Genomic DNA, 23,082 nt, shown 5'->3' on the forward strand with positions numbered 1-23,082 from the left:
ACCCATGTCCCTAGAGTTCAATTTTAAGAAGTTTTGCGCTATGCCACCACATTCAGCAGGATTTGTGCAAGAACAACTAAAATCCTTAGAACATCTAAACAGCTGCTTTGAGAAAGGAACTTGATAACCTATTTTCCTCAACTTGTTTCCCTGCCTAATATCAATGAAGTTATTTCAGAGGTCCAGAGGGTGGCAACACAAGAATGGTCCTTTACTGTGGTGGCTCCTCTTCTGTAGAATGCTCCCCCGGGAAGGCTTGCCTGGTACCATGATTATATATATCTTTCAGCACCAGGCAAAAACTTACCTCTATAACCAGGCCTTTGACCATTAACTATCTGTAGCCTTTTGGAAGTGGAGGGATGTTTTTAATGTATCTACGTGGTGGTTTTTTTTTTGTTTGTCTGTTAATTGCTTTATCAACCCAAAGCAACTTAGATGCAAACAAATTCAATAAATAAATAATTGCCTTTTCAGAATAATTGTGTGTGGGTGTCTACCTACCTTCACAGCAATCTTGCCACATCCTGAGATCTACTTTAGGAATTTCATCACAGCTTCCATATCCATGTGGGAACTCAGCCACTCTGAAAACATCACGTTGCACTCTGGTTATGTTGTCGCCATTGTCACACAGAATTCTGGCAAGGGATGCCTGCTTGATCTGAGTCAACTGAGATGGAGTAAACACACCTGGATTCTCATGCCATAACCTATAGTCTCACATAAAGTAAGAATAAATCATTAGACAAATCTCAATTAAAAAAAATATGGATAGAACATTCCATCGGAAGATAGGATTAAACTCTGCAATTATCAGGACTGTGGGTGGGAGTCAACTAAGTTGTTGCATGCATGGAACAAGGTATGCTTGCACAATGGGACTCCATCTCCATGAATCACCACTGCCTGATGGCGAGTATTTCTTAGCTCACCTGCCATTTCGACCCTTAAATGAAAATCCAATGTCAATATATTAAAATACTCCACCACACCAGGACTAGTCTGTCCTTTGAGAAGATAGGCAAATTGCCTTGAGCATTAAAATAACTGCAAAATGGTGGTCAGTTACTTACTGTTCTTTGTGAGACATACACTGAAATGAGCTCACAGTCTTTCAATAAAAACCCACTCCATGTTTTACTTCCCTTCACTTACATGGTGGGAGAGGGGAGGCAAGCCCTTTTTTTGGTGTTCCTATTAAACAGGGACACGGGTGGCGCAGTGGGTTAAACCACAGAGCCTAGGACTTGCCGATCAGAAGGTAGGCGGTTCAAATCCCCGCGACGGGGTGAGCTCCCATTGCTTGGTCCCTGCTCCTGCCAACCTAGCAGTTTGAAAGCACGTCAAAGTGCAAGTAGGTAAACGGCGTTTCTGTGCACTGCTCTGGTTTGCCAGAAGCGGCTTAGCCACATGACCTGGAAGCTGTATGCCGGCTCCCTCAGCCAATAAAGAGAGATGAGCGCCGCAACCCCAGAGTCAGCCACAACTGGACCTAATGGTCAGGGGTCCCTTTACCTTTACTGTTAAACAAGTCAATCAGACTTGAGAAGCTATGTTATACTGTTTAAGACAAGGGCTATTTTTTTCAGCTGGAACTCAGTTCCGGCATCTCTCAGCTGAGTGCCATTGCCATAAGAGAGGCGTTCATAGTGAATTCCAGCACCTATTTTTCTTGAAAAACAGCACTGTTAAGACCATGGGCCCATAGCACTAGGCCACATTAAATGGCAGTGGCTGTCCAGGAAAATGCTATCTGGCAATGCCATGGATGGAATCTGTTGCTTCTGCATGCAGAACAAATGCTCTACTGCACATCATTCTGAGATCTAACAGCAGATTCTGATCTATATTCTGCCTGCCTTTCAATTTTCCTGAACATGCCTCCCCCCCCGCCCACCAATTCCTACATTTTTACCACAGGGTACTCTTCCTCCTATACTAGCCAGTTATGGTAACTGAAAAATTAATTAAGCATAATAAAGAGGATACACAGCCACTATCGCTGATTACTGTTAAGATGGTGAAATTATTAATTTTGAATTATTATTTTTTTGTTTTCTACCAAAACTTACCTGTCCCCATCTCGGAGACGCTTAAACTGTGTGCTCAGGAGACACATCAGTGTTGGTCCCAATCTGCTACCAGGAATTAAATCTTCCACCATAAGAGCAGGAAACAAATCTATGTTCAGTGGTGAACCATATAACCTATTACAAGTAAGATGAATGATTGAGGATTTATAAAAATGAAGTCCAAATACAGTGGTACCTCAGGTTACATACGCTTCAGGTTACATACACTTCAGGTTACAGACTCCGTTAACCCAGAAATAGTGCTTCAGGTTAAGCACTTTGCTTCAGGATGAGAACAGAAATTGTGCTCCGGCGGCGCGGCGGCAGCAGGAGGCCCCATTAGCTAAAGTGGTGCTTTAGGTTAAGAACACTTTCAGGTTAGGTACAGACCTCCGGAATGAATTAAGTACTTAACCTGAGGTACCACTGTATTGTTAAATATACCATATTTTATAAATATTATATTAAGGACTGGTTAACTTCCATAGGAAGCCCCCCCCCCTTTTTGGTAATGTATACAATATCTTTTTTGTTGTTGCTGTGTTTTGTTTTCTACATATGTACTATTTCTTGTTTCTTCTGTTTTGTGTCTTATCTTACTGTGTGCACCTAAAATTTTGTATATTTTTCAGTAAAGAATATGAAATAAAAAGTAAAAAAGGATAAATGATTGAAGATCATACAGTACACACAATTTCAGCCTTATACCACTCTGAAGAATGACAGCTGAAATGTCACACAGTTGGAGGTAGAAGGATGGCAGTCTGGTTTTTACTTTGGTTGCCTCCCCCTTGTGTGTTTATGTAGGACTTAATTTGAGCCAATGCTCCCATTCCCCTTTTTTCTGCACTCGCTGACTGCTTGGATGTGTACAGTGTCTTTCCTTCCCCAGGAGGGGAATGAGGATGAGATCACATCTGTAGGATTAGTCAGCACAGCTTCCAGGCAGGTTTGAGCCCTTATTTCCATTTGACTTCTGAAAGCTGATTTCTAAAGCAAGGTAATGTAAACCTTTGCTGTAACTCAGAAGGTAACCTCCAACATTTTAAACATTAGTTGGTTCAGCAAATCTATCGAATAAATCCATCTATCTAGATAGCACAAAGGCATTCTTAGTTTTGTCTAAGGGCAGTAGTGTCATATGCAAGTTTAAATATGTGTATATAATATATTGACAGACTGCCATGAAATTAAACATTCTGGGTTGTATCCAATGCTGTTGGTTCCTCATCCTCTTCTCTCTCCTATAGCCCAACCAGGCACCCTCAAAAGCTCTTCTAAAGAATCAGGAGATCCTCTGGAGCAGATCTGGGGAGCATGCAGAGGAGGAGGAGGAGGAGAAGGAAAAGTCCTGTTGTGTGAGCAGAAGTATTGGATACAACCCTCTGAAAACAACTTACAATTGAGAGTTTTATTGTTTTTTTAAAAAAATAAGAATGTTTAGTTCCCACCAAATAAGTACATTTTTATTTTAAGTCACATTTATCTAACACTTGGGGATGCGGGTGGCACTGTGGGTTAAACCACAGAGCCTAGGGCTTGCCGATCAGAAGGTCGGCGGTTCGAATCCCTGTGACGGGGTGAGCTCCCGTTGCTCTGTCCCTGCTCCTGCCAACCCAGCAGCTCGAAAGCACGTCAAAGTGCAAGTAGATAAATAGGTACTGCTCCAGCGGGAAGGTAAACAGCGTTTCCATGCGCTGCTCTGGTTTGCCATAAGTGGCTTAGTCATGCTGGCCACATGACCCAGAAGCTGTACGCTGGCTCCCTCGGCCAATAAAGTGAGATGAGCACTGCAACCCCAGAGTCAGCCACGACTGGACCTAATGGTCAGGGGTCCCTTTACTTTACCTATCTAACACTTACCTCCTGAGTTTCTCTCTGATGTCAGGATTCTTGATTTCATTTTTCAAATCTTCAAACGTGTGAGCCGAAGAAAGGTTACAGTAAACTCTAAAATCGTGGTAAGGTGGTACTCCGTGATCTCTACCTCTTTGAATATTCATTGCGGCCAGATCTAACGCTACTGCCCGAGCCATGGAGAAAAGCCTCTCTGTCAATTCCGTATTAAGCAACTGCGACGTCACACGCATCTTACCAGCCACACCAAATAAACCCCTTAGAAGTGGATCAATGCCTCCTTCGTTTACAATCCGAAACGGGGAGAAGAACGCTTTATGAAGAGGTATGTGGCCTTGTGGAATAGTCTCAAAGTTTTCATCCAACCGATACAGTATGGGATTGATCAGCGTGTGACCAAACCTAAAAGCGGCAGTTGCAAATTCATTAGTTATTCCAGAATTAATATTGGGGTCGTAACCTTTATATTCGCCAAGCATCTTCAATCCTACCTCTCCCAAAATCTTAGGCAGCCAGTGGCTGTACGTTATGTGTTGCATTTCTGCACCCACAATCTTGCGTGTTTCGTGATAAATTGTATCGCCGTCCCAGTGTGGGTTGAGTTTCAGCAACTCTGTGGCAATCCTGTTGTGTTCTCTGAACCACAGGGTATGCATGCTGGTGAGTCCCAGCTGTTCATTGGCGCGATGGTCGCCGGCTAAGAAGCAAGGTATCGGGCTCTCATTCTCATCCCGCATACATTCAGTTGGTGGGCCGGTAGCAAATGGGAGAAGAGGCTTCCCAGATCTCTGCACAATGCCCTGTCTCAGAAGCCCCCTGTGGCTTGCCAAGTCTCTGATTTCTTGTGCCTCGTGATCCGAACTGCCGTACACATTGGATGCATCGATATAGGAAGTCAGCTGGTTGATCTGTTCTCGTGGGTAAACCGAATTCATGAGAAGGGAAGTCATGCCGCTTCCGCACACCGGGCTGGAACGCACAAAAAACATGCACCGCGCTCCGTTCCTGACTCGAGGGTCGTTGGGCGGCACCATGATGGAGAAACACGGGGGGTCGTTTGTACAAACGGAGCTGCAGTGCTGGCCATCAGAAAACCTGGCTTCACTCAGAGCAGCAACGGTGGAGTCCAGGTCATGGTCTAGGAACTGGCCCCATTGCATCAGCATATGGCTAAACTGGTCGTCAGGGGTTATTGTTTCCGTCCCGATCAGCGTGGTTGAAACCAAGCGTGGCATTGGGAGTGTGTGTCCATTATAACGCCGGTTAGCTCCAATGCCCCTTGGCAAATTAAATCCGTTTTCGTAGACCGACTTCAGCAAGCGTTCAAAGGCTGTTAGGGAGGCTCCCCACATCGGATGCTGCAAGTTATTGCAGGTCCCATCATGTGTTCTGTATTTCTGGTGATAGCACATATCTGAGCAGTTATTCACACGCCTATGGGCCGTGCAGCCTGAGAGGTTAGCTATCAGATTCAAATACTGTGGAGACACAAGGTCATTATAGTGATAGCCTGAAACAGATAAGAGAGAGAGAGGGACGAATCAAATACTTTTTAAGTCCTGGAAACAAAAATGCTTTAATCAGTTTTAACCATGTAAAATCTACAACACTGATAAACTAATTAGTTGGGGGGCATTTTAAATCAGGGTACTGTGAGTTAAGGGGCACAGTTCTTTACCTTTTGAGGCTCTTTTGGTTCTGGTGTGTTACTGCAATAGGGAACGGGAAAGAAAATATTAAAGATAGCCATTTTCTTTCGGAAAGAAGGCACAGGAGCTATGATGAATGATAGCTTCTGTTTATTATATCATAAGCTAGAATGCTCCCTCTTTCGATATCTCAAAAGGTGTGACATTACTTGATCTATTAATCAACCAGTTGACTTCACACACAGTCATTACTGAGAATACAGCCCCCCTTGAGTACAATGGGGCTTGCTCACGAGGAAGTGGGTGTAGGGTTGCAGATCACCTTTAGGAGGTAGCACAAAAATTATTCTTTTCCTAGTAGTATTTTTTTAAAAAACTTACTTAAAGTAATAAGGGACAAGCTACAAATAACTCAATCACAAACTTTTTTTTATTTTAAAAAAACTGATCCACCAGTGCCCTTGGTTGCACATAATGCTGGCATAATACAATGCTATGGAAATTAATTTGTGCATGAGCTGCAGCTTCCACAATCCCTGTTTTGCTTCCTTGGTAGGGCAGCAGCTTAGGGGTTATGTATTTTGTGACCTGTTTCTCTCAAACAGACATCTATTAGAAGCCAAGGCTTATTCGTAAAAAGAGACAATAAGAAAAAACTAAGATCATTTCAGCCATATCCAGTATGATTGTATTATTGCCAGAATTGTTTGTGAATCACTTTTTAAGAATGATTAAAATTGTTTTATATAATATTTAATCTAGAAATGTTAGGATTTTATTCACAACTATTCTTGAAAATGATTTGTTTCGACAAGACTGCTATCAAATATATCACAACAGTTCCACACAAAAAATGTACATTGTCAAAGTCATGATCTGGATTTGGACAATGCGACAAGACAATAAACGACTCAGTATATATTATCTGTTTAGTCCGAATTATGTGGAGAAATCTGGGTAGTTGAGTTACTCTGGTAACATTTCAAAACCATGAAGCATAGAACCTTGTGCTGAGTTCAGGGTTTTGAGTTGAAGTTTTTAGTATACTTTAATAAAACTCACAATTACTCAAAACAGAAGAACTATCCTAAGGAAAAGTATTTCCTTTCACATGATCAACCTGGCTGCAGCAGTTCATTACCTGCCAAGTCCAAGCTGTTCTGCCTTTCTAAGATTTTAGTATAGCTTCCAACTACTTTGCAACATGCCTCAAGCACAGATAACTGCCAAAAACAAGGCCTTGGAGGGATTATTAAATAATTGCTTTACAAATGCCAATTTAGGTTATGCTGATACATTCAGACTAAGGATATGGGTATTCCACCGGGGCAATTATTAGGCATTGTCAGAAAAGGTGATTACAAAACACGCTTTAAGCAGTGTGGATATAGAGTTGCTCATATCCTCAAGCACACATTCCACACTGGAGCGAAAGAAGTAAAGAGTCATATGTGTTTCATTTGTGAAACCCTCGGATGAACCTTTATGGTGCTAAAACATCTTATTTGCATTTTGCTTTCAGAATAAAGTATGCAGTTTGAGAGAAGAGAGACACTTCGAAAGAGAAGAATGACGGGAGGGAGAGAAAACATTTTTTAAAATCCCGCTATGTATTAATTTTGAATTTAACCTGTTGTGTAGGTGCTATTTGAGGCACTTACAAAAGTTTCACATACTTCATTCCAGCTCATGGAGTCTACACCACTCTTTTCAGCTGTTCGGTGTCAATGCCATGTGTCAATGGCTATTCCTTCATTTGGGGCACAAACAATCTGAGCCCCAGCCGGCAGTTCAAGAACCCTAGCTTCAAATTCCTAGCCTGTTCCTTCACCCACCACAACTTTCTTCCCACCCAAGCGCTTTATGTTTGTGATGAAACATTTAATTTTACCCCCAAAGCACCTTTTCTGGAGGGAAAATGAAACCAGGTTGCTCACCACCATTGCTTTTCACTTTGCCGGAAGCAGTTTAGATCAGAGACATTTTCCTGGCGCAAGACTTTTTTAAAAAAGAAGGTTTCAGATGTGCATTTCATTTATTATATACAGCTAAAACCCTACGCTCAAGATACAGCAGCCGAGAGGACAGAGGAGGTGGAGAAGGCCCACTATGTCAAACAAGGAGCACAAGGCATGCCACTGTCACAGGTGGTACACTGGCAGAGATGCTCAAATCTAGCAATGGAGCTGGCATAGCTGGGACTGGCATGTCTACACCTGCCAAATCCACCTTTAGAATCTGGCCCTGATACCAACGATGGAACTCACAGGAGGGATATGTTTGCCACTAAACTGATTTGAAAACAAAAACCACACAACCCACAACTGACCACCAACTCCTAGTCCCACAACAAAACACAGGACATAGCATAACACACATGACGTAACTCTACACCCAGTGACAGCACACAACATCTGTATACAAGCTTCTGACAAACAGGCCAAAACCTGGACGATAAGGCACACAGCACTGGACTATGCCACTCCAGGCTAATGTCATGCATAATTAGAGCACACAAGGCAAAAGCACTGACTTGTTCCATTTAGGTCAACCATCAGACCATCTTGCACATGTTCTTGAATTAGCTGCAATGTTCTTTCGAATATTTCTCCAGCTCTTGCTTGCTCAACAGTGTAGGGATCTCTTGGGTATCGAAATAAGGCCAGCAGATCATTTGGAGAACGAGGGCGGCTAATAGATGAAAACAGGAAGAAGATATAAAAGTAAAAGGGTAAACAGAGCCATCCAAATGTGTGCGATAAAGCGGCTGTGCCCTTAACACTATGTGCTGACTGGTTACTAATATGAAGACTATGATCTATAAAAGCTCTAATTGTTATATTAAATCGTCGGCAACAAGTCGTTCATAAATACATACCTTGACTGCTTATCCCCCAAATGGCAAGCAATAAATAAATAAATAAAGTATCAGCAGCTGACAACTTCACATGGTTTGTTGAGTAAGGACTGTCAAGCATGCTGCACAACCACAAAACGAAACAAGGAGAAAAGAACCCCTTGTTGACACATTTCACTAGATTCACTGTGGACTGGAGTATACAAAATCTAAGAAAATGTCTCCCATCACATGTATTGGGCAGGACTCAACTAATGAGCCCCATCAGCGAGAGCCTTTCATTTGTGCAACGGGGCTTTCCCTTCTCTTCCCTCCCCCAATGTGGCCCACAAAATTGGGTCTTTGGGAGGGGAGAGGTCAGGAGAATCCCCAGAACAGCTCGCTGGGGTGGAAGGAATAGTTCCAAAAGACTTGAGTGGAAAGCTATACATGTGCACAACTGGGATCCTGAAATTATGCTTCAAAACTTGAGAGAGTTGTTTCCAAAGATAAGCTAGTGTTGTTTCAAAAGGGGACAATTGTACTTTGGCATGAGATCATAGGGACACAAGGAGAGCCCTGATGGGATGGAACAGTGGTCCATCTACTCCTGCATCCTGTTGCCACGGTGGCCAACCAGATGCCTATGGGAAGCCCATGAGCAAGACTTGAGGACAGTAGCACTCTCCCATCTTGGGAAGTATACTGCCTCAAACTATGGAGGTAGCGCACACCAATTGTGGCTAACAGCCACTGATGGCTTTGTCCTTCATGAATTTGTCTCACCCTACTGCAGCCGCTGGAGTGAGTTCTCGATGTGTGCTGCATGAAGAAGTACTTTTGTTATTTAATAATAATAGTAATAGTTTTATTATTTACACCCCACCCATCTGGCTGGGTTTCCCCAGCCACTCTGGGCGGCTTAAAGGGATAAAGGGGACCCCTGATCATTAGGTGCAGTCGTGGCCGACTCGGGTTGCGGCGCTCATCTAGCTTTATTGGCCGAGGGAGCCGGCGTACAGCTTCCAGGTCGTGTGGCCAGCATGACTAAGCTGCTTTTGGCGAACCAGAGCAGCACACGGAAACGCCGTTTACCTTCCCGCCGGAGCGGTACCTATTTATCTACTTGCACTTTGAGGTGCTTTTGAACTGCTAGGTTGGCAGGAGCAGGGACCGAGCAATGGGAGTTCACCCCATCACGGGGATTTGAACCGCCGACCTTCTGATTGGCAAGTCCTAGGCTCAAGCGTTAAAAACCTCCCCATACAGAGCTGCCTTCTAAAAGTTGTGTAATTCTTCATCTCCTTGACATCTGAAGGGAGAGCATTCCACAGGGAGGACACCACTACTGAGAGGGGCCCTCTTCCTGCTTCCCTGTAACTTCTCACAGTGAGGGAGCCAGCAGAAGACCCTCGGAGGAGGACCTCAGTGTCTGGGCTGAGCGATAGGGGTGGAGACGCTCCTTCAGGTATACTGGGCTGAGGCTGTTTAGGGCTTTAAAGGACAGTACCAACACTTTGAATTGTGCCTGGAAACATACTGGGAGCCAGTGAAGATCCTTTTGGACCGGTGTTATATGGTCCCGGCAGCCACTTCCAGTCACCAGTCTAGCTGCCGCATTCTGGATTAGTTGTAGTTTCCAAGTCACCTTCAAAGGCAGCCCCACGTAGAGCGCATTGCAGTGGAGAATAGTAGTACTTCCTCTTTTTCCTCCCTCAAATAGTTGTACAGCTTCTATGGGGAAGATTTTGAACTGGTTGGGCTTCTACAATTACTTGGAAACTGGAAAAGCCACATGGCTCTGATTTAGGGAATGGGATACACAGCTTCTGCACTTCCAGTCTCCAAAGAGTCAGCGGGCCTTAGACTAAGTGCTCCCCATCCTCCAGTCCATACAACCAGTAGAAATATCCCAGAAGCTTAGTTATGCCTCAGTGGGAAAGCATTTTGTGCTACACCACCCACTGAGATTGCAGGCAACTGATGCGTGGATATGCCTATATAGGATTACTTGTGAAGAGAGGGGGATTTATCGTAGCTAAAAGAATTACAAGATGTAGAATATCCAGTTGATCTTTGAGCAAAACTGTCATGTCCCCTCAAGCTACTGTTACAAAACGAACAAGTAATAAACCAGTACACTGTCATGATGAAATAAAATAAAAGTAAAACCCTCCAGACAATACCTGTCAAACAAATGTGTACGGGTTGAGTTTATTGCTCTGTCAACAGTAGCAATTGCTTCAACAATTGAGCTTGCTACAAACTGATCTCCATTTCGACTGACATCAGGAACTAGAGAGAGGGGGGAGGAAAAAAAGCTGCAAATTTATGCACATACAAAAATGACTCACTATAACCAAAGTCTAGACACGACATCATTTTTGTATTACAAATCAATCTCTTTTTTTCTAAAAAGTTTTACTTTTACAGCTGAAAATTTTCAATATATTGAGAACATCCTTAAAGAAAAAACAGATTGCATTGGGAATGCCTCCATTCTTCTACAAGTTCAATGAAAAGGTATAAATTACCATTAGTATTTGTTCTTTGTTTTGTAATACAAAGGTGTTAAAGAACCCCAAACCACAATGCCATATAAGCCAAAGACACACTTAATATATGTGAGCCATGATAGATTCACACTGTCTAAAAGGCTCTGGGCTTTTTCTTGATCCCTTGACCCCATTACCTTCTAAAACAGATAGGAGTTTCAAAGGCAGTGCATTGGAAGAAAGCAAGGAAGAAAGAAAGCCATCTCTGACTCTTTAGGTCTTCCTAAAGCAAATTCAGGGTTCTCAGCTGCAGCATGTAATCTTATCTGTATCTTAGCAACATTTCTGATCTAGAGGGGGGAAAGGCTGGGTGGTCTCTAGGAAAGATGAAAGACTCCTATTTCTTCTCCAAGCCCTGGAAAGCATTTTATCTCTTCAGTATTCTCAGTCTCTTGAAATTCTGCCACAACTTCCCTGCACACCTTCCTCCTAATAGTGAATGCAAGTGGTGAGTGTCAACAGAACTGTAGCCATAACAGCCACTGAGAAATAAGGAGGAGGTATCAGCAAGCTTGTGGAAACTCTGAGGTTTGCAGAAGTACAAAAAACCCCACAGCCCAACCCTTTAAAATAAGCCAGGTGGAACAAACCTCGCCAAAAATAGCCCATTCCAAACTCTAGATTACCTTTCTAACGGCATCCTCTGAAACAGGAGACAATGATGTATATTCTTCTTATTAGTGAATTTGCTGGCGGACACCTTATTATCGAGCCATCCAAAGAATAATTAAATATGCAGTAGAAATTATCTTCCCTTGGTGTGCCTGACACCTGTGTTTCAAAATACCTTTCCATTTCCCTCATTCCCTGCAACCCTTCCTTTTAAAGTAAAGGTAAAGGGACCCCTGACCATTAGGTCCAGTCGTGGACGACTCTGGGGTTGTGGCGCTCATCTCGCTTTATTGGCCGAGGGAGCCGGCATACAGCTTCTGGGTCATGTGGCCAGCATGACTAAGCCGCTTCTGGCGAACCAGAAGTTTTTATAATTTCTACATTCTACCACCAGTTACTGCATTGCCAGTGAAGCCTCTTCTCTTCTGAAGATCCTGGTAATTTTTTTAGAGAGAGACTTCCACACCAACTGCAGTTTATAAATCTTACCATTTACACTTAGTACCATACTAACTGAAGAATATCCAATTGTATTCCTTGCAACACATTCGTAACGGCCTTCATCCGCTGGTCCAACATCATGAATGGTAAGAAATCCCTCAGGGCTAACGTGAAATTTTCCACTTTCAGTAACTTGAACACCATCCTGCAGCAAATCAGAAAGCCAATTTAATTTACTGTTTTAAGTCCACCTGCTGGTGATAATCAAACACTAACAAACTTAAATAAATTAAAAAATACATTGTATTAATAACGAGAGCTATGCATGAGAATATAGGATGGGATTCAACTGTAAGCAGAAGTCTTGTGTGCCCCTCAAAATTGGCTCCAGAACCCCCCAGAACAGCATGCAGGGAGAAGGGAGAAGGGATTGTTCCTTTTGCAAGTTGAAATGTTTGCCTTTGGCTGAAGATGAATTCCTTCCATACTATTACCAAGTAGGAGGGCAACTTTTGAGTCTCATATATTCAGCATTTCATTTATAAATTACAGTGCTTTGTATAATTTTAAAATTTATAAGCATGGAGATTGGAGGATGGGTCATAGCCAAATCTTTTCACAGAATTGAGAAAGCATCAGAACTATTATTCCCCTCCTGCTTACTGTTCCAAAGCTCTCTTCGACCATTCTTATTCAAATTTATTTGTCTTCCTTCCCTTTGTCAAAGGCTTTGCTACACATTGTCACTTCCTACAGTTTAATATTCCAGGCTCTCAAATGAGGAATTTCTCTTTTTTCCAGTATTTTGCATATAAAGCCCTTGCTGCTAATATCATGTATATAAGCTCTTTGCCTTTAGGAAGCATATTTTCCAGATTAATTGCATTGTTAAGTACCTGCAGTTTGAATAACTTTTCCAAACACATGGTCTCAGAAAGAAGTGAAACTAATAATTTATACCAAGGCGCCACAGCTGTCAGCTACCATATGATTTGTAAAGAATGAACTACACAGGAGTCTGAAAACCTATTCTAATTATAAACACGAGTTTATTACCTTATTCCATGTTATTACTGGCTCAGGCTCTCCTTGAGAACTGCATGGAATCTGCACATTTGTGCCAACTACTACTGTCATATCACTTGGAACATTACCAAACACGGGGGTTACTAAAAAAATAAATAAATAAAATAGGTTGCACAGAAGCAATGACAAGTGGGTCTTTAAACAGAAACATTCACATTTATTGAGGCTACAGTTGTACGCCCACAAACCTGAGGCTAAGCCCCACTTAACTCAAAATTGCTTAAGTCTGAATAGATATGTATAAGATTATATTACGGTAGTACCACGGAAGTCAAACGTTATCCACTCTGGAAGTCCATTCAACTTCCAAAACGTTCGGAAACAAAGGTGTAACTTCCGATTTGTTGCAGGAAGCTACTGCAGCCAATTGGAACTCGCACTGGACTTCGGGTTCAAAAGAACGTTCACAAACCGGAATACCCACTTCCGGATTTGTGGCGTTCGGAAGCCAAAATGTTTGACCGGCAAGACTTCCAAGGTAAGACTGTATAAGAGGGCAATCCTATGAATGTTGACTAGAAATAAGTCCCTTAGAGTTCAATGAGACTTAGCTCCAGGTGTGCAGAATTGCATTATAAAGTACAGTGGTACCTCGGTTTAAGAATGATTTGGTTTACGATCTCCACAAAACCCGAAGTAGTGTCCCGGTTTGAGAACTTTACCTCAGTCTAAGAATGGAATCTGAATGGTGGAAGGGCACCGGTGGCGGGAGGCCTCATTAGGGAAAGCACACCTCGGTTTAAGAATGGTTTCGGTTTAAGAACGGACTTCCGCAACAGATTAAGTTCGTAAACCGAGGTACCACTGTCAAGGTTTTTACCTTGAAAACATCCCTCTCACTTAAGAACATTCCTGCCAGTAGGAGGTTACTTCATGTTAATACTTTTAAAAAATTGGGCCTGATTTATGTACAAAATAATAATTCAGTATCATTCAACAATTATTTATGGAGGCTTCAGCAGCAATAGACAGAAAAACAAGCAATGTTGCCCCACCCTCCTCCTGAGAGGGGTATCACTGCTGCTTAAGGAGAGCAGGCAGGAGGATGGCCAGGGCAGGACTCTGCGGGCGCACTGGCAGTGCCAATCTGCTGCTCCCCCTGGGACACCCCTACAGCCCTTATTTTTCCACTTGCCCTGCTTCTCAAATTTGAGAAACACTCTATTCAACTTTAAAATTCTGGTGATGAAAATATTCTGTATTTCATCACTATCCTCCCTATAAATGTGTCAAGCTTTATCTTCCTAGCTTGTCTCCAATAGAGAGATTACATATCTCTCCCCCCCCCCTCTGTTTGTGTGTGTGAGAGAGAGATAAATTGAACCGTATATCAACTGTATACTTAATGGTTCTTAACCTGTGTATGCTCAAAACATGAAAAATCTAGTCTGACTTCAAACCAAAAGGTGGTTTAAAACATACTAACAATCTGGATGAACATGAGTTCTGGTGAACCTACCTCTAGGCTGTACGGTCAGATGAACAGCAACTCTTTGAGATCCTACAATGTTAACAGCTTGACATTCATACTGGCCTTGATCATGTAAAGCAACTCTGGAAATCCTCAGTGTTCCAGATGATAGGACTAAGTGCCTTCTGTCTACAGAAAGTTGGCTTCCTGAAACACACAATTATTATTTTTTTCAAAAAAAGGAAATTATTGCACCACTGATTTGACACTGGACCAACAATATTTCCAAAGCATTCTTCGTTCTGTCAACCTCATTCTTACAAAAAGAAGATGGAAATAGGACAATTAAAAGGGACAAATTTTACTTGGTTCCTGTTAATATCATTCCCCTCCCCAGCTTTCCCAGAAAATGCAGCATGGCGAGGGAATGTACTTTAAGAAAATATTTATATATACATTCTCAAGCCTAAAACAACCCTGTTTTGTCCATCTCATATTTGTACAGGTCTGGGTTCAGGCCACTGAACCCAGCTCATATTTTGCATTCTCCCAATTGTGGATTTGCCTTCTTCATTAAGCTTAGCCAAAGAGATTTTAAAGCACTAAGAATGATACCAGAAATGATTATTGCGAAAGAATAAGTCAAAACTGATTTCCTCTTACAATTGTATTGTCTTAATTCCATTGCAGAAACAGTAAAACACTTTTGAGATAATGGAAGATTTTTAAAAAGTGAAGATTAATATCAAATATCATCATGTACTAATACAGCAAATGTTGTCTACTATACTTTTTACATCTTCTTCTGTGCCTGCTCTATTTTAATAAATATATACAAATTTTGAAATAACAGGAGTGCTCTGACGGTGTTTCCTGCTTGGCAGGGGGTTGGACTCGATGGTCCTTGTGGTCTCTTCCAACTCTAGGATTCTATGATAAAACAATAAACTCTAGCTTTTCACCTTGATCATGAACAAATTACTTGGAAGCATATCCTAGTGAAATCAACAGAACCCAGCTCAAAGTGATCAACACAATTCTGCAGGTTCTTTAATGCAAGTGTAAACAGTAACATGTGTGTATTTGAGTTCTTCCACCTGTTTCCTCTGCAGCAGCTGCAGAGGAAAACAAGAGGAAAAATCTGTGAATGGCTGAAACTTCTGCACCTTCATATAATATATTTAGAAGAGGAATATCTTCACAATCATGTAAACATAAGTTGCTTGGACTTCAGATTAACTAATAACATGTATCTGAAGGAGGTTTCAAGTCATTATCAACTAAGAAAAAAAGCTCAAATCTTGTCTCTATTTCAGATACATAAATTATAAGTGATTAGTGCCTACAATTCAAAGCATATGTAATGGTCACATAACATGTGTCATGCAAAATGTGTTAATAACCTGTTAAGGAAAAAAGGAAGGAGATAGGGTTAAAGTTGATGGTTGTATCAAGTCAAGTTGTCCCATTAACACAAGAGCATCCATTTATGCAACTGAACCTTGGGGGGCGGGTAGGAAGAGAGATTCAGAGGTAGGAGAGAGGTGGGAAGTTCTGTTGTACGAGGGAAATCTTCCTTGGATAAAGTCCTAAGCCTAGAAATCCTCCAAGTTAATCAAAAGACAAGAGCAACATGTGGGACAGAGGTAACTGATAGAGCAGCCAAAGAATGGAGACTATCTGGCCATACCCAATAATGACCAAATTCTCCTGAGCTAGACAGGGGCTCTTAAACCCCAACTCAAATGAGAGGTGAATTTTTGAAACTTTCTGTCACCAAGAACAACTGTTACTAGCAAAATCAGGGAAACTGAAATAGACATAATTTCTGCAAGATCACATAATGGCTTGAATTTTGCAAAAAATGTATTAATTTTTTTCCAAGGTGTACAGATTTCTCCCCAAATCTAAATTCTTACCTCCTTTAGTCCAGGCAATGACTGGCTGTGGATATCCCTGGGCCTCACAAGGGAAGTCAACAGTTTGTCCCTCAATTACTATTCTGTCTTGAGGAGTCACAGTAAACTGAGGTACGGCTATGTGATAAAGAGAAAATGGAAAAAGAGTCAGAATATATATTTCGGACTACCCCCCCCCCCCAATAGCTCATGGAACCACAGAACATCGGTACTTTAGATTGTAGATCTAAACGCCACGTACCTTGAACAATGATAAATGCAGTTGCATGGATGCTATCAATGCTGTTGGTTGCAAAACAGGCATATTCTCCACCATCTTCCTGCTCCACGTTTTGGATGTAAAGCCCTCCTGACGGAGTTATGGTGATGCGAGGGTCACTTGGGAGAGGAGTTCTGTCCCCTTTAGTCCATGTGATCCGTGGCTGGGGGTGACCAGTTGCACTGCATTCCAGGGTGACACTTTCTCCAACCAGTACCTCTGTATTTTGGGGGTGAATCACAAAGCTTGGCCTAGCTGTAACAAATGAAATAATGTTTAAGATACCCTCTGTTAACACCAGTATTCTGGCATTTAGAGAAATGAAATGAAAGAAATGTACACCCTTAAAAAGAAGTTGCTGTGTCGTATTGTTTTTCAGCGCCTTATTAAAATAAGGACATGGCTAGTCAACTTGGGTCATGTTCATTCCACATATAAAAGCTGAGAAAGGAGAAATTTCAAGCACAACATGAGCGGACAGGAAAAAGCAAACTGAATTTTCCCTTGATCACAGTACAATGGTAGCTCGTGTTCCATACCGTCCCTTTGCGAACACTTCGGGTTATGCGCTCCGCTAACCCGGAAGTACGTCTTCTTGTTGTGAACTTTGCCCTGGGATGTGCTGTGGCAGCGGCGTGCGCGCAGCGGGAAACACCATTAGCGAAAGTGTACCTCATGTTACGAGCGGTTTCTGGTTACGAACAGACCTCTGGAACCAATTAAGTTCGTAACCGGAGGTACCACTGTAAAACTAGCAGTAGGCAATGTGATGGGGCCATAGGAGCCAACTCCTAGGGGCCATGGGGGGGGGGGTTCGGCCCCTGCATTAACTGACAAGTGAGATGCTGCTGCTTACTGAGGAGAGGGGGAACTGAGGCGTGACACAGAGACTGACAAAGTGCAAATATAGCCACAGAAGCACCAGATTGATCCACCAGTACATTTCTATTGCCCCAACATCCCTGCCACCTTGGTCTCTCCTCCTCCTTCTCTGGAAGCAGTAGCAACACAGTCATCAGGAGGTCAGATGAGCACCGTTTCCCTGCCATACCTTCTGCAGTTGACTACAGTGGTGCCTTGGGTTACATAAGTTTCAGGTTACAGACTCTGCTAACCCAGAAATAGTACCTCGGGTTAAGAACTTTGCTTCAGGATGAGAACAGAAATCGTGCAACGGCAGCACAGCAGCAGCAGGAGGCCCCATTAACTAAAGTGGTGCTTCAGGTGAAGAACAGTTTCAGGTTAAGAACAGACCTCCAGAACAAATTAAGTTCTTAACCCAAGGTACCACTGCACAGCTGTTTATCCCTGACTGTTTTTTCTTCCTGCAGCAGTTGTTCCTGGCAACTGAGTTCCACCAGGAGAAGTGCTCAGCTCCCACTCGCAACTAATGCACTTTAAATCTCATCCACCTCCTGTTATATAGGCCATATATCATAGGGATATTATTATATTATAGGGAATCTGGTGTGGCCCTAAATATTTCTGATTTCACACGACTTCTAAATTTACAAAATAAAAATAATAGGAAGACCCTGGTCAGGCTGTTTTGTGTGTTCTAGATCTTCAATGGGTCATGCAAATTATATTGTACTATTAAGCTTATCTCTTTGATTAAGAGGTATGCAACATAGTATTTTTAAAAAATGGCATTAGAAATCTACACACCTGGTGAACCAAAGTAGCGTAGAGTAACTTCTTGAGTTTTCACTTCTCCTGCCACATTTTTGGCCATGCACTGGTAAATGCCCTGGTCAGTCTCTTGAGTGTTCTGAATCATGAGCGTGCCATCATCGAGCAAGTTCAAACGGGAATCCGTTTTCATACTGAGCTCATTACTATGGAGAGAGAAAACTGTGGGACTAAGAACCTTTAATTTATAAGTATTCTAAAAAATTACCCCCAAAAAACTGAGCATGAATTTGTTCAGTGTGTTGTGTGTGCAGGCCCTCACAGAACTGTATAAAAGGAAAAGATTCCAAGGGTCATCTAGTTCTGCAGGAATCGCAGCTAAACTCAAATGCAAACAGTTTTTGCAAGTGATCTGATGTTGGTCAATGAACTCTTAAGGTGAGTCTACACAGAGAAAATTATTTTCTAATAATAATAATAATAATAATAATAATAATAATAATAAATGTTATTTATACCCCACCCTCGGGCTCAGGGCGGCTAACACCCGATATAAAAACAAATTGATTGAAATACAACTTAAAAACAAGATTAAAATACAACATTAAAACATTAAAATACAGCCTCATTTAAATGGAAATCAAAAACTTTTTTGGGGGGATGAAAATGTCAAGTCTTCACCAAGCAGCCTTACTTGTTTCGAAGCCATATAATTTCTGGTTTGGGATTGCCTTCAGCTCTGCAAGTGAAGTAAACGGTATTCCCTGAGGTAACATCCACATCCTGAGGCTCTGACGTAATTCTTGGTCTCTCTGTATAATCAACAAAGCAATTTTTTTTTATGTGACTGAAAAATAAACTATGAATAGGTTAGCTCTTCCATTTCAACGTAAGGTATAAAAGATTAGTTCTCACAGATGAAGTTAGGTGCTGTGAACCTAAACACTATTAAGCATAACATCAGTTATTATTTTAGGCTAATAATAAAGTTTTAATATATATTAACAAAAAAGTTTACAGTACGAAGATCAATATGCCATGCATTGCACAATTTCTTTAATGTCTCCTTCTAAGAACAATTTTAAAAATGCAGTGTCATACGTAGTACAGCTGTCTTAAATAACTGTACCACCAAGAGTTTTCAGACTTTCAATGCAATGACAGAAAAACCGTCGAGGTAAAAAGAACCACATGAGGCATCATTTAAAACACATAACAGTAGACCTTCACAGCTTGCTGAACACAATACTTTGGAGCAGAACAAAGGCCTAACTCGCTGTTCTCATTCTGTTCTCACAGTGCCGAAGCAAACGCTTATGGGTAGCCACAAACTCAGACATCAACTATGTTATGTCAGGAGCCTGACAATACTCTTGTTTTTGCAGTCCCAAGCAGGCAGCCAGAACAGGTTGTTTATTAAGTCCAACGGGCCACATGGCTGGCTTGGTTTGATGGTTCAAGAGTCACGCAGGACTGGCTTAAAAGTATCCTGTATCTCTTTCAAGGGTTTTAATTTCAGCTCTGTCGTGTTATGTGTATCAACGCCACATGAATGTTTGGCTGCTTGCCTAGAATTTCTATCCTCACATTTACTCAGCCGTCACACGACACGTGCAAATTTCCAAGCAAGATGCCCGAATCATATTTTCATTATTATAGGATGAAGTAGTAATCCACGGACATTTAAATACCCTTCCAACAATCCTTTCTGTTTCAAGACTTTTTTTAAAAAAAGGTTTATTACATTGGGCAGTATCCAATGATGTACATAGTTCTGTTGACACAAGGACCTCTGGCTGAGCACTGGCGTTTCCACCTGACTCTCTACCCTCTGTGCATGCCCCCTCAATCTGCTCTTTGGTCTCTCCCAACCATTTGGAAGGGAGGTAAGTCAAGCTCAGGAAGACTCTGTCTCTGGCTAGGGGACAGCCAGGAGGGGAGGAAAAGCATACTTTCAGGGGCCAGTGACTTGAAGGCATTCCATGCCTCATGAAAACAAAGAAGACATTGGAAGAGCAGGGTTGGACCAAATGACCCTCAAGGTCCCTTCTAACTCTACGACAGTATGATTCTATGATTTGGGGAGGGTGTGGGGGCACAAAGGGAGAGGAGATGGGGGGAAGTTCCATTGTCCAAACAGAAATAGCAGAACCACTTTGTTGGAGACTGCCCATACCTTTGTGGATTATTGCTAACAAATGCCAAGAAAGGGCTGCCATACCGAATGGCGCACTTTTATAATGCAAAAATAAATAAATATGAGTCAGGAAATCAATGGAGTAGAGAGATCCCAGGAAACAATTAAATCGTTTATTGTTAATATGAAGTGCACATGGGCAAGATGTACTTCTCAACAAAACTTAGATATCATTCCCACCCACCCTGGAAACAGACAGATGGAGGCAAATTTACACACACACACAATAACAATCCATCTTACCACAGTTAAGTTCTTCTGGTGTTATTGTGGCCACTGATCTTCCCTGGATTCTCCTTGGATATTCACAAGTAGCTGCAGCTTGCGCATTACCGGACTCTGCATATGTCTTCAGCAAATCTGCTAGCCACAGTATTTCACAGTCACAGTGAAGTGCATTTGAATCCAGACGCCTGGACAAAACAACAAACTGTACATATTAATGAGATCAAGCATGACACGTACGTACTGTGAGATGCTGTAACATTATGCAGAATGCTAGTGGGAAACCTGAAAGCCAGGAGATCCTAATTTCATTGGAGCCAGTTAAAAGTGAATTCAGCTACGAACCTTGTACTGAACGAAGCAGTCTTTACTTGGAAGAAAATTTGAGAGACAGACTAAGGTTACTCTGCATCAGACTTCAGTCAGTTGCTACAACCCGAGTGCAATTAATCAAGGGGTGTGTTTAGTGAAGGATTGGAAGCGGGGGCTAAGAGACAATTTGAAAGAATAGTATTTAAAACTCTGGTGTTGCTGAGGTCCACCTGGGATAAAATAAGTTAAAATGCTGCCACTGATTCCAAATCTCCTCCCCACCTAACTCCATTTTCCCATCAAATGACACACAGATATTATTACTTGTTATTTCTCTTAAGATTAATAAACTGTGCTTTTATACTAAATTTCCTTTTTTTCCTGTGTATATTGTAATGTTTTATTGTTGCTATGGCCATCGGCTGATGCGAATAAAGTTTTATCTATCTATCTATCTTAAGATTAATAAACTTAAATGGTGCAGTTTTGTGATACACGAAGAAACCACCTCCTTCTGTTGTTATATTAATAAAACACAATGTGGTGAGTGACTAAAATAATAATAATAATTAAAAAAAAGAGGATCCGCCAAGATTTTTAAAAGCTGTCATTATTCAGTCTACACACTAGAAGCTCATAATTGTCAAGATAAAACATGTAAAACTAGAGGTTAATTTATTTCCTTCTCCAGATGAAGCAAGGTGAAATGAAGATACGATAGGAAGAGTTCAGGCTAATGTTTAGCAGTGACTCCTGTAAAAAAAATTACGACCCTGGTCCACAGTTTACTCAACTAATGGCAACAGCACCATTACTCACTGCACTGGAATACAGGAAATTGGTTTTGGGAAAGAAACAGATGTGATGAGAGAGAGAGCAAGTTACTGTGACAGATCTGCAATCTTTATATTTACCAGGAATCTGTGCTAGTGGTCGTGAATGAATTGTCAATTACAACAGGTATTCTCTCTCTCTCTCTGTTTAAGATAATAGATACCTTTCCTCGTTTGTAGCACCAAAGGTCAGAAAAACAGGAAGGGGCTTGCTCAGGAGCCAAATGTGTATTATCTGCTGAACACTGAGATTCTGTACCTAGCACAAATCTAGCTTAGAATACTGGCAGGTCAACAATGAGGTAGATACTGCCTCTATCAATAGTTACCACCTGAAAATGGCATATAAATACAAGAGCTTTAAAGAGTATAGAGTTAGTTGACAGAAGATTAAGTACAATTTTAAAGGGGGAAAGGAAATTTACTTACAGTCGTTTCATAGATTCCAAGTGACTAAATGTCCCAGGAATTAAATGGGATATTCTGTTGTTATGCAAAAATCTGTTGAAATATTGCATTTACTAATTAGCGGTTTGCATGCCTTATACCACTCTTTCCCCAGTCTAGCATGCTTCCTATGTACTCCTTTTTTTAAAAAAACATGTTGATGTATTTGTTGCTGCATATCATTGTATTTTTATAAGTAATGACCCAATATTCCTGTTAATGACTATAAAATACGTTCGAAAGCTGAGGGCATCTGGAAAAAATGTAAGTGATGATGCAATTCAATCTTATGGAAGTTTTAACTAGTAAATTGAGATTTACCCTCAAGTGCAGGGCTGTTGCCAGATTTTAGGGGGCTTTGGGCAAGGTATCCACCAAGTGTGGTATCTAGCAAAGTAGTTCTGCTAGCAAAAGGACTTCCACTTGTGCAATGGAACTTCCTCTCTTCTCCTCAGGCACCCTCCTCAAAACTGGTTTGGTGGGGTGAAGAACTCCCAGAACAGATTTAGGGGGCACACGGAAATCCTTACTTCTGTGCAGCCAGAAGCCCTTACACTACCTTGTCTGCGCACAAGGGCACTGCTTCTCAATCTCTTGCAGCCTCCGTTTCTCTCAGCCTTGTTCTTGCAGTTTGTTCCCTGTCTCTCTGCTCCCACTTCCAGCTGTGCCCCTCACCCCCGCCAGTTTCTCCCACCCTGCCAACCAGGCATGCTGCGCCCTGCCAGCTGGAAGACCA

General features: G+C 41.8%; 1 protein-coding gene and 1 long non-coding RNA gene across 3 annotated transcripts in view; one reads left to right on the forward strand and one right to left on the reverse strand.

The window, feature by feature from the left end:
- The window catches only part of PXDN (peroxidasin), a 74,044-nt gene that overhangs the window by 11,748 nt on the left and 39,214 nt on the right, over positions 1-23,082 (reverse strand). For both annotated transcript variants that reach the window (XM_083495415.1, XM_083495414.1), the window contains 14 exons: positions 22,329-22,400; positions 20,773-20,942; positions 19,027-19,144; positions 18,369-18,538; positions 16,683-16,955; positions 16,442-16,558; positions 14,571-14,729; positions 13,082-13,194; positions 12,074-12,230; positions 10,604-10,712; positions 8,115-8,272; positions 3,939-5,442; positions 2,076-2,210; positions 505-713 (listed from right to left, as the gene is read on the reverse strand). In XM_083495415.1, the coding sequence (XP_083351541.1) occupies positions 505-713; positions 2,076-2,210; positions 3,939-5,442; positions 8,115-8,272; positions 10,604-10,712; positions 12,074-12,230; positions 13,082-13,194; positions 14,571-14,729; positions 16,442-16,558; positions 16,683-16,955; positions 18,369-18,538; positions 19,027-19,144; positions 20,773-20,942; positions 22,329-22,400 (3,464 nt within the window). The remainder of the gene's footprint in view (positions 1-504; positions 714-2,075; positions 2,211-3,938; positions 5,443-8,114; positions 8,273-10,603; positions 10,713-12,073; positions 12,231-13,081; positions 13,195-14,570; positions 14,730-16,441; positions 16,559-16,682; positions 16,956-18,368; positions 18,539-19,026; positions 19,145-20,772; positions 20,943-22,328; positions 22,401-23,082) is intronic.
- Positions 2,081-3,557, forward strand: LOC310703494. Its single transcript, XR_014524191.1, has 3 exons — positions 2,081-2,219; positions 2,708-2,823; positions 3,326-3,557. It is a non-coding gene; the product is annotated as an uncharacterized lncRNA (long non-coding RNA).

The sequence above is a fragment of the Podarcis liolepis genome, assembly GCF_965112155.1.
Source record: "Podarcis liolepis genome assembly, chromosome: 3".
In the NCBI taxonomy this organism is placed as follows: domain Eukaryota; kingdom Metazoa; phylum Chordata; class Lepidosauria; order Squamata; family Lacertidae; genus Podarcis; species Podarcis liolepis.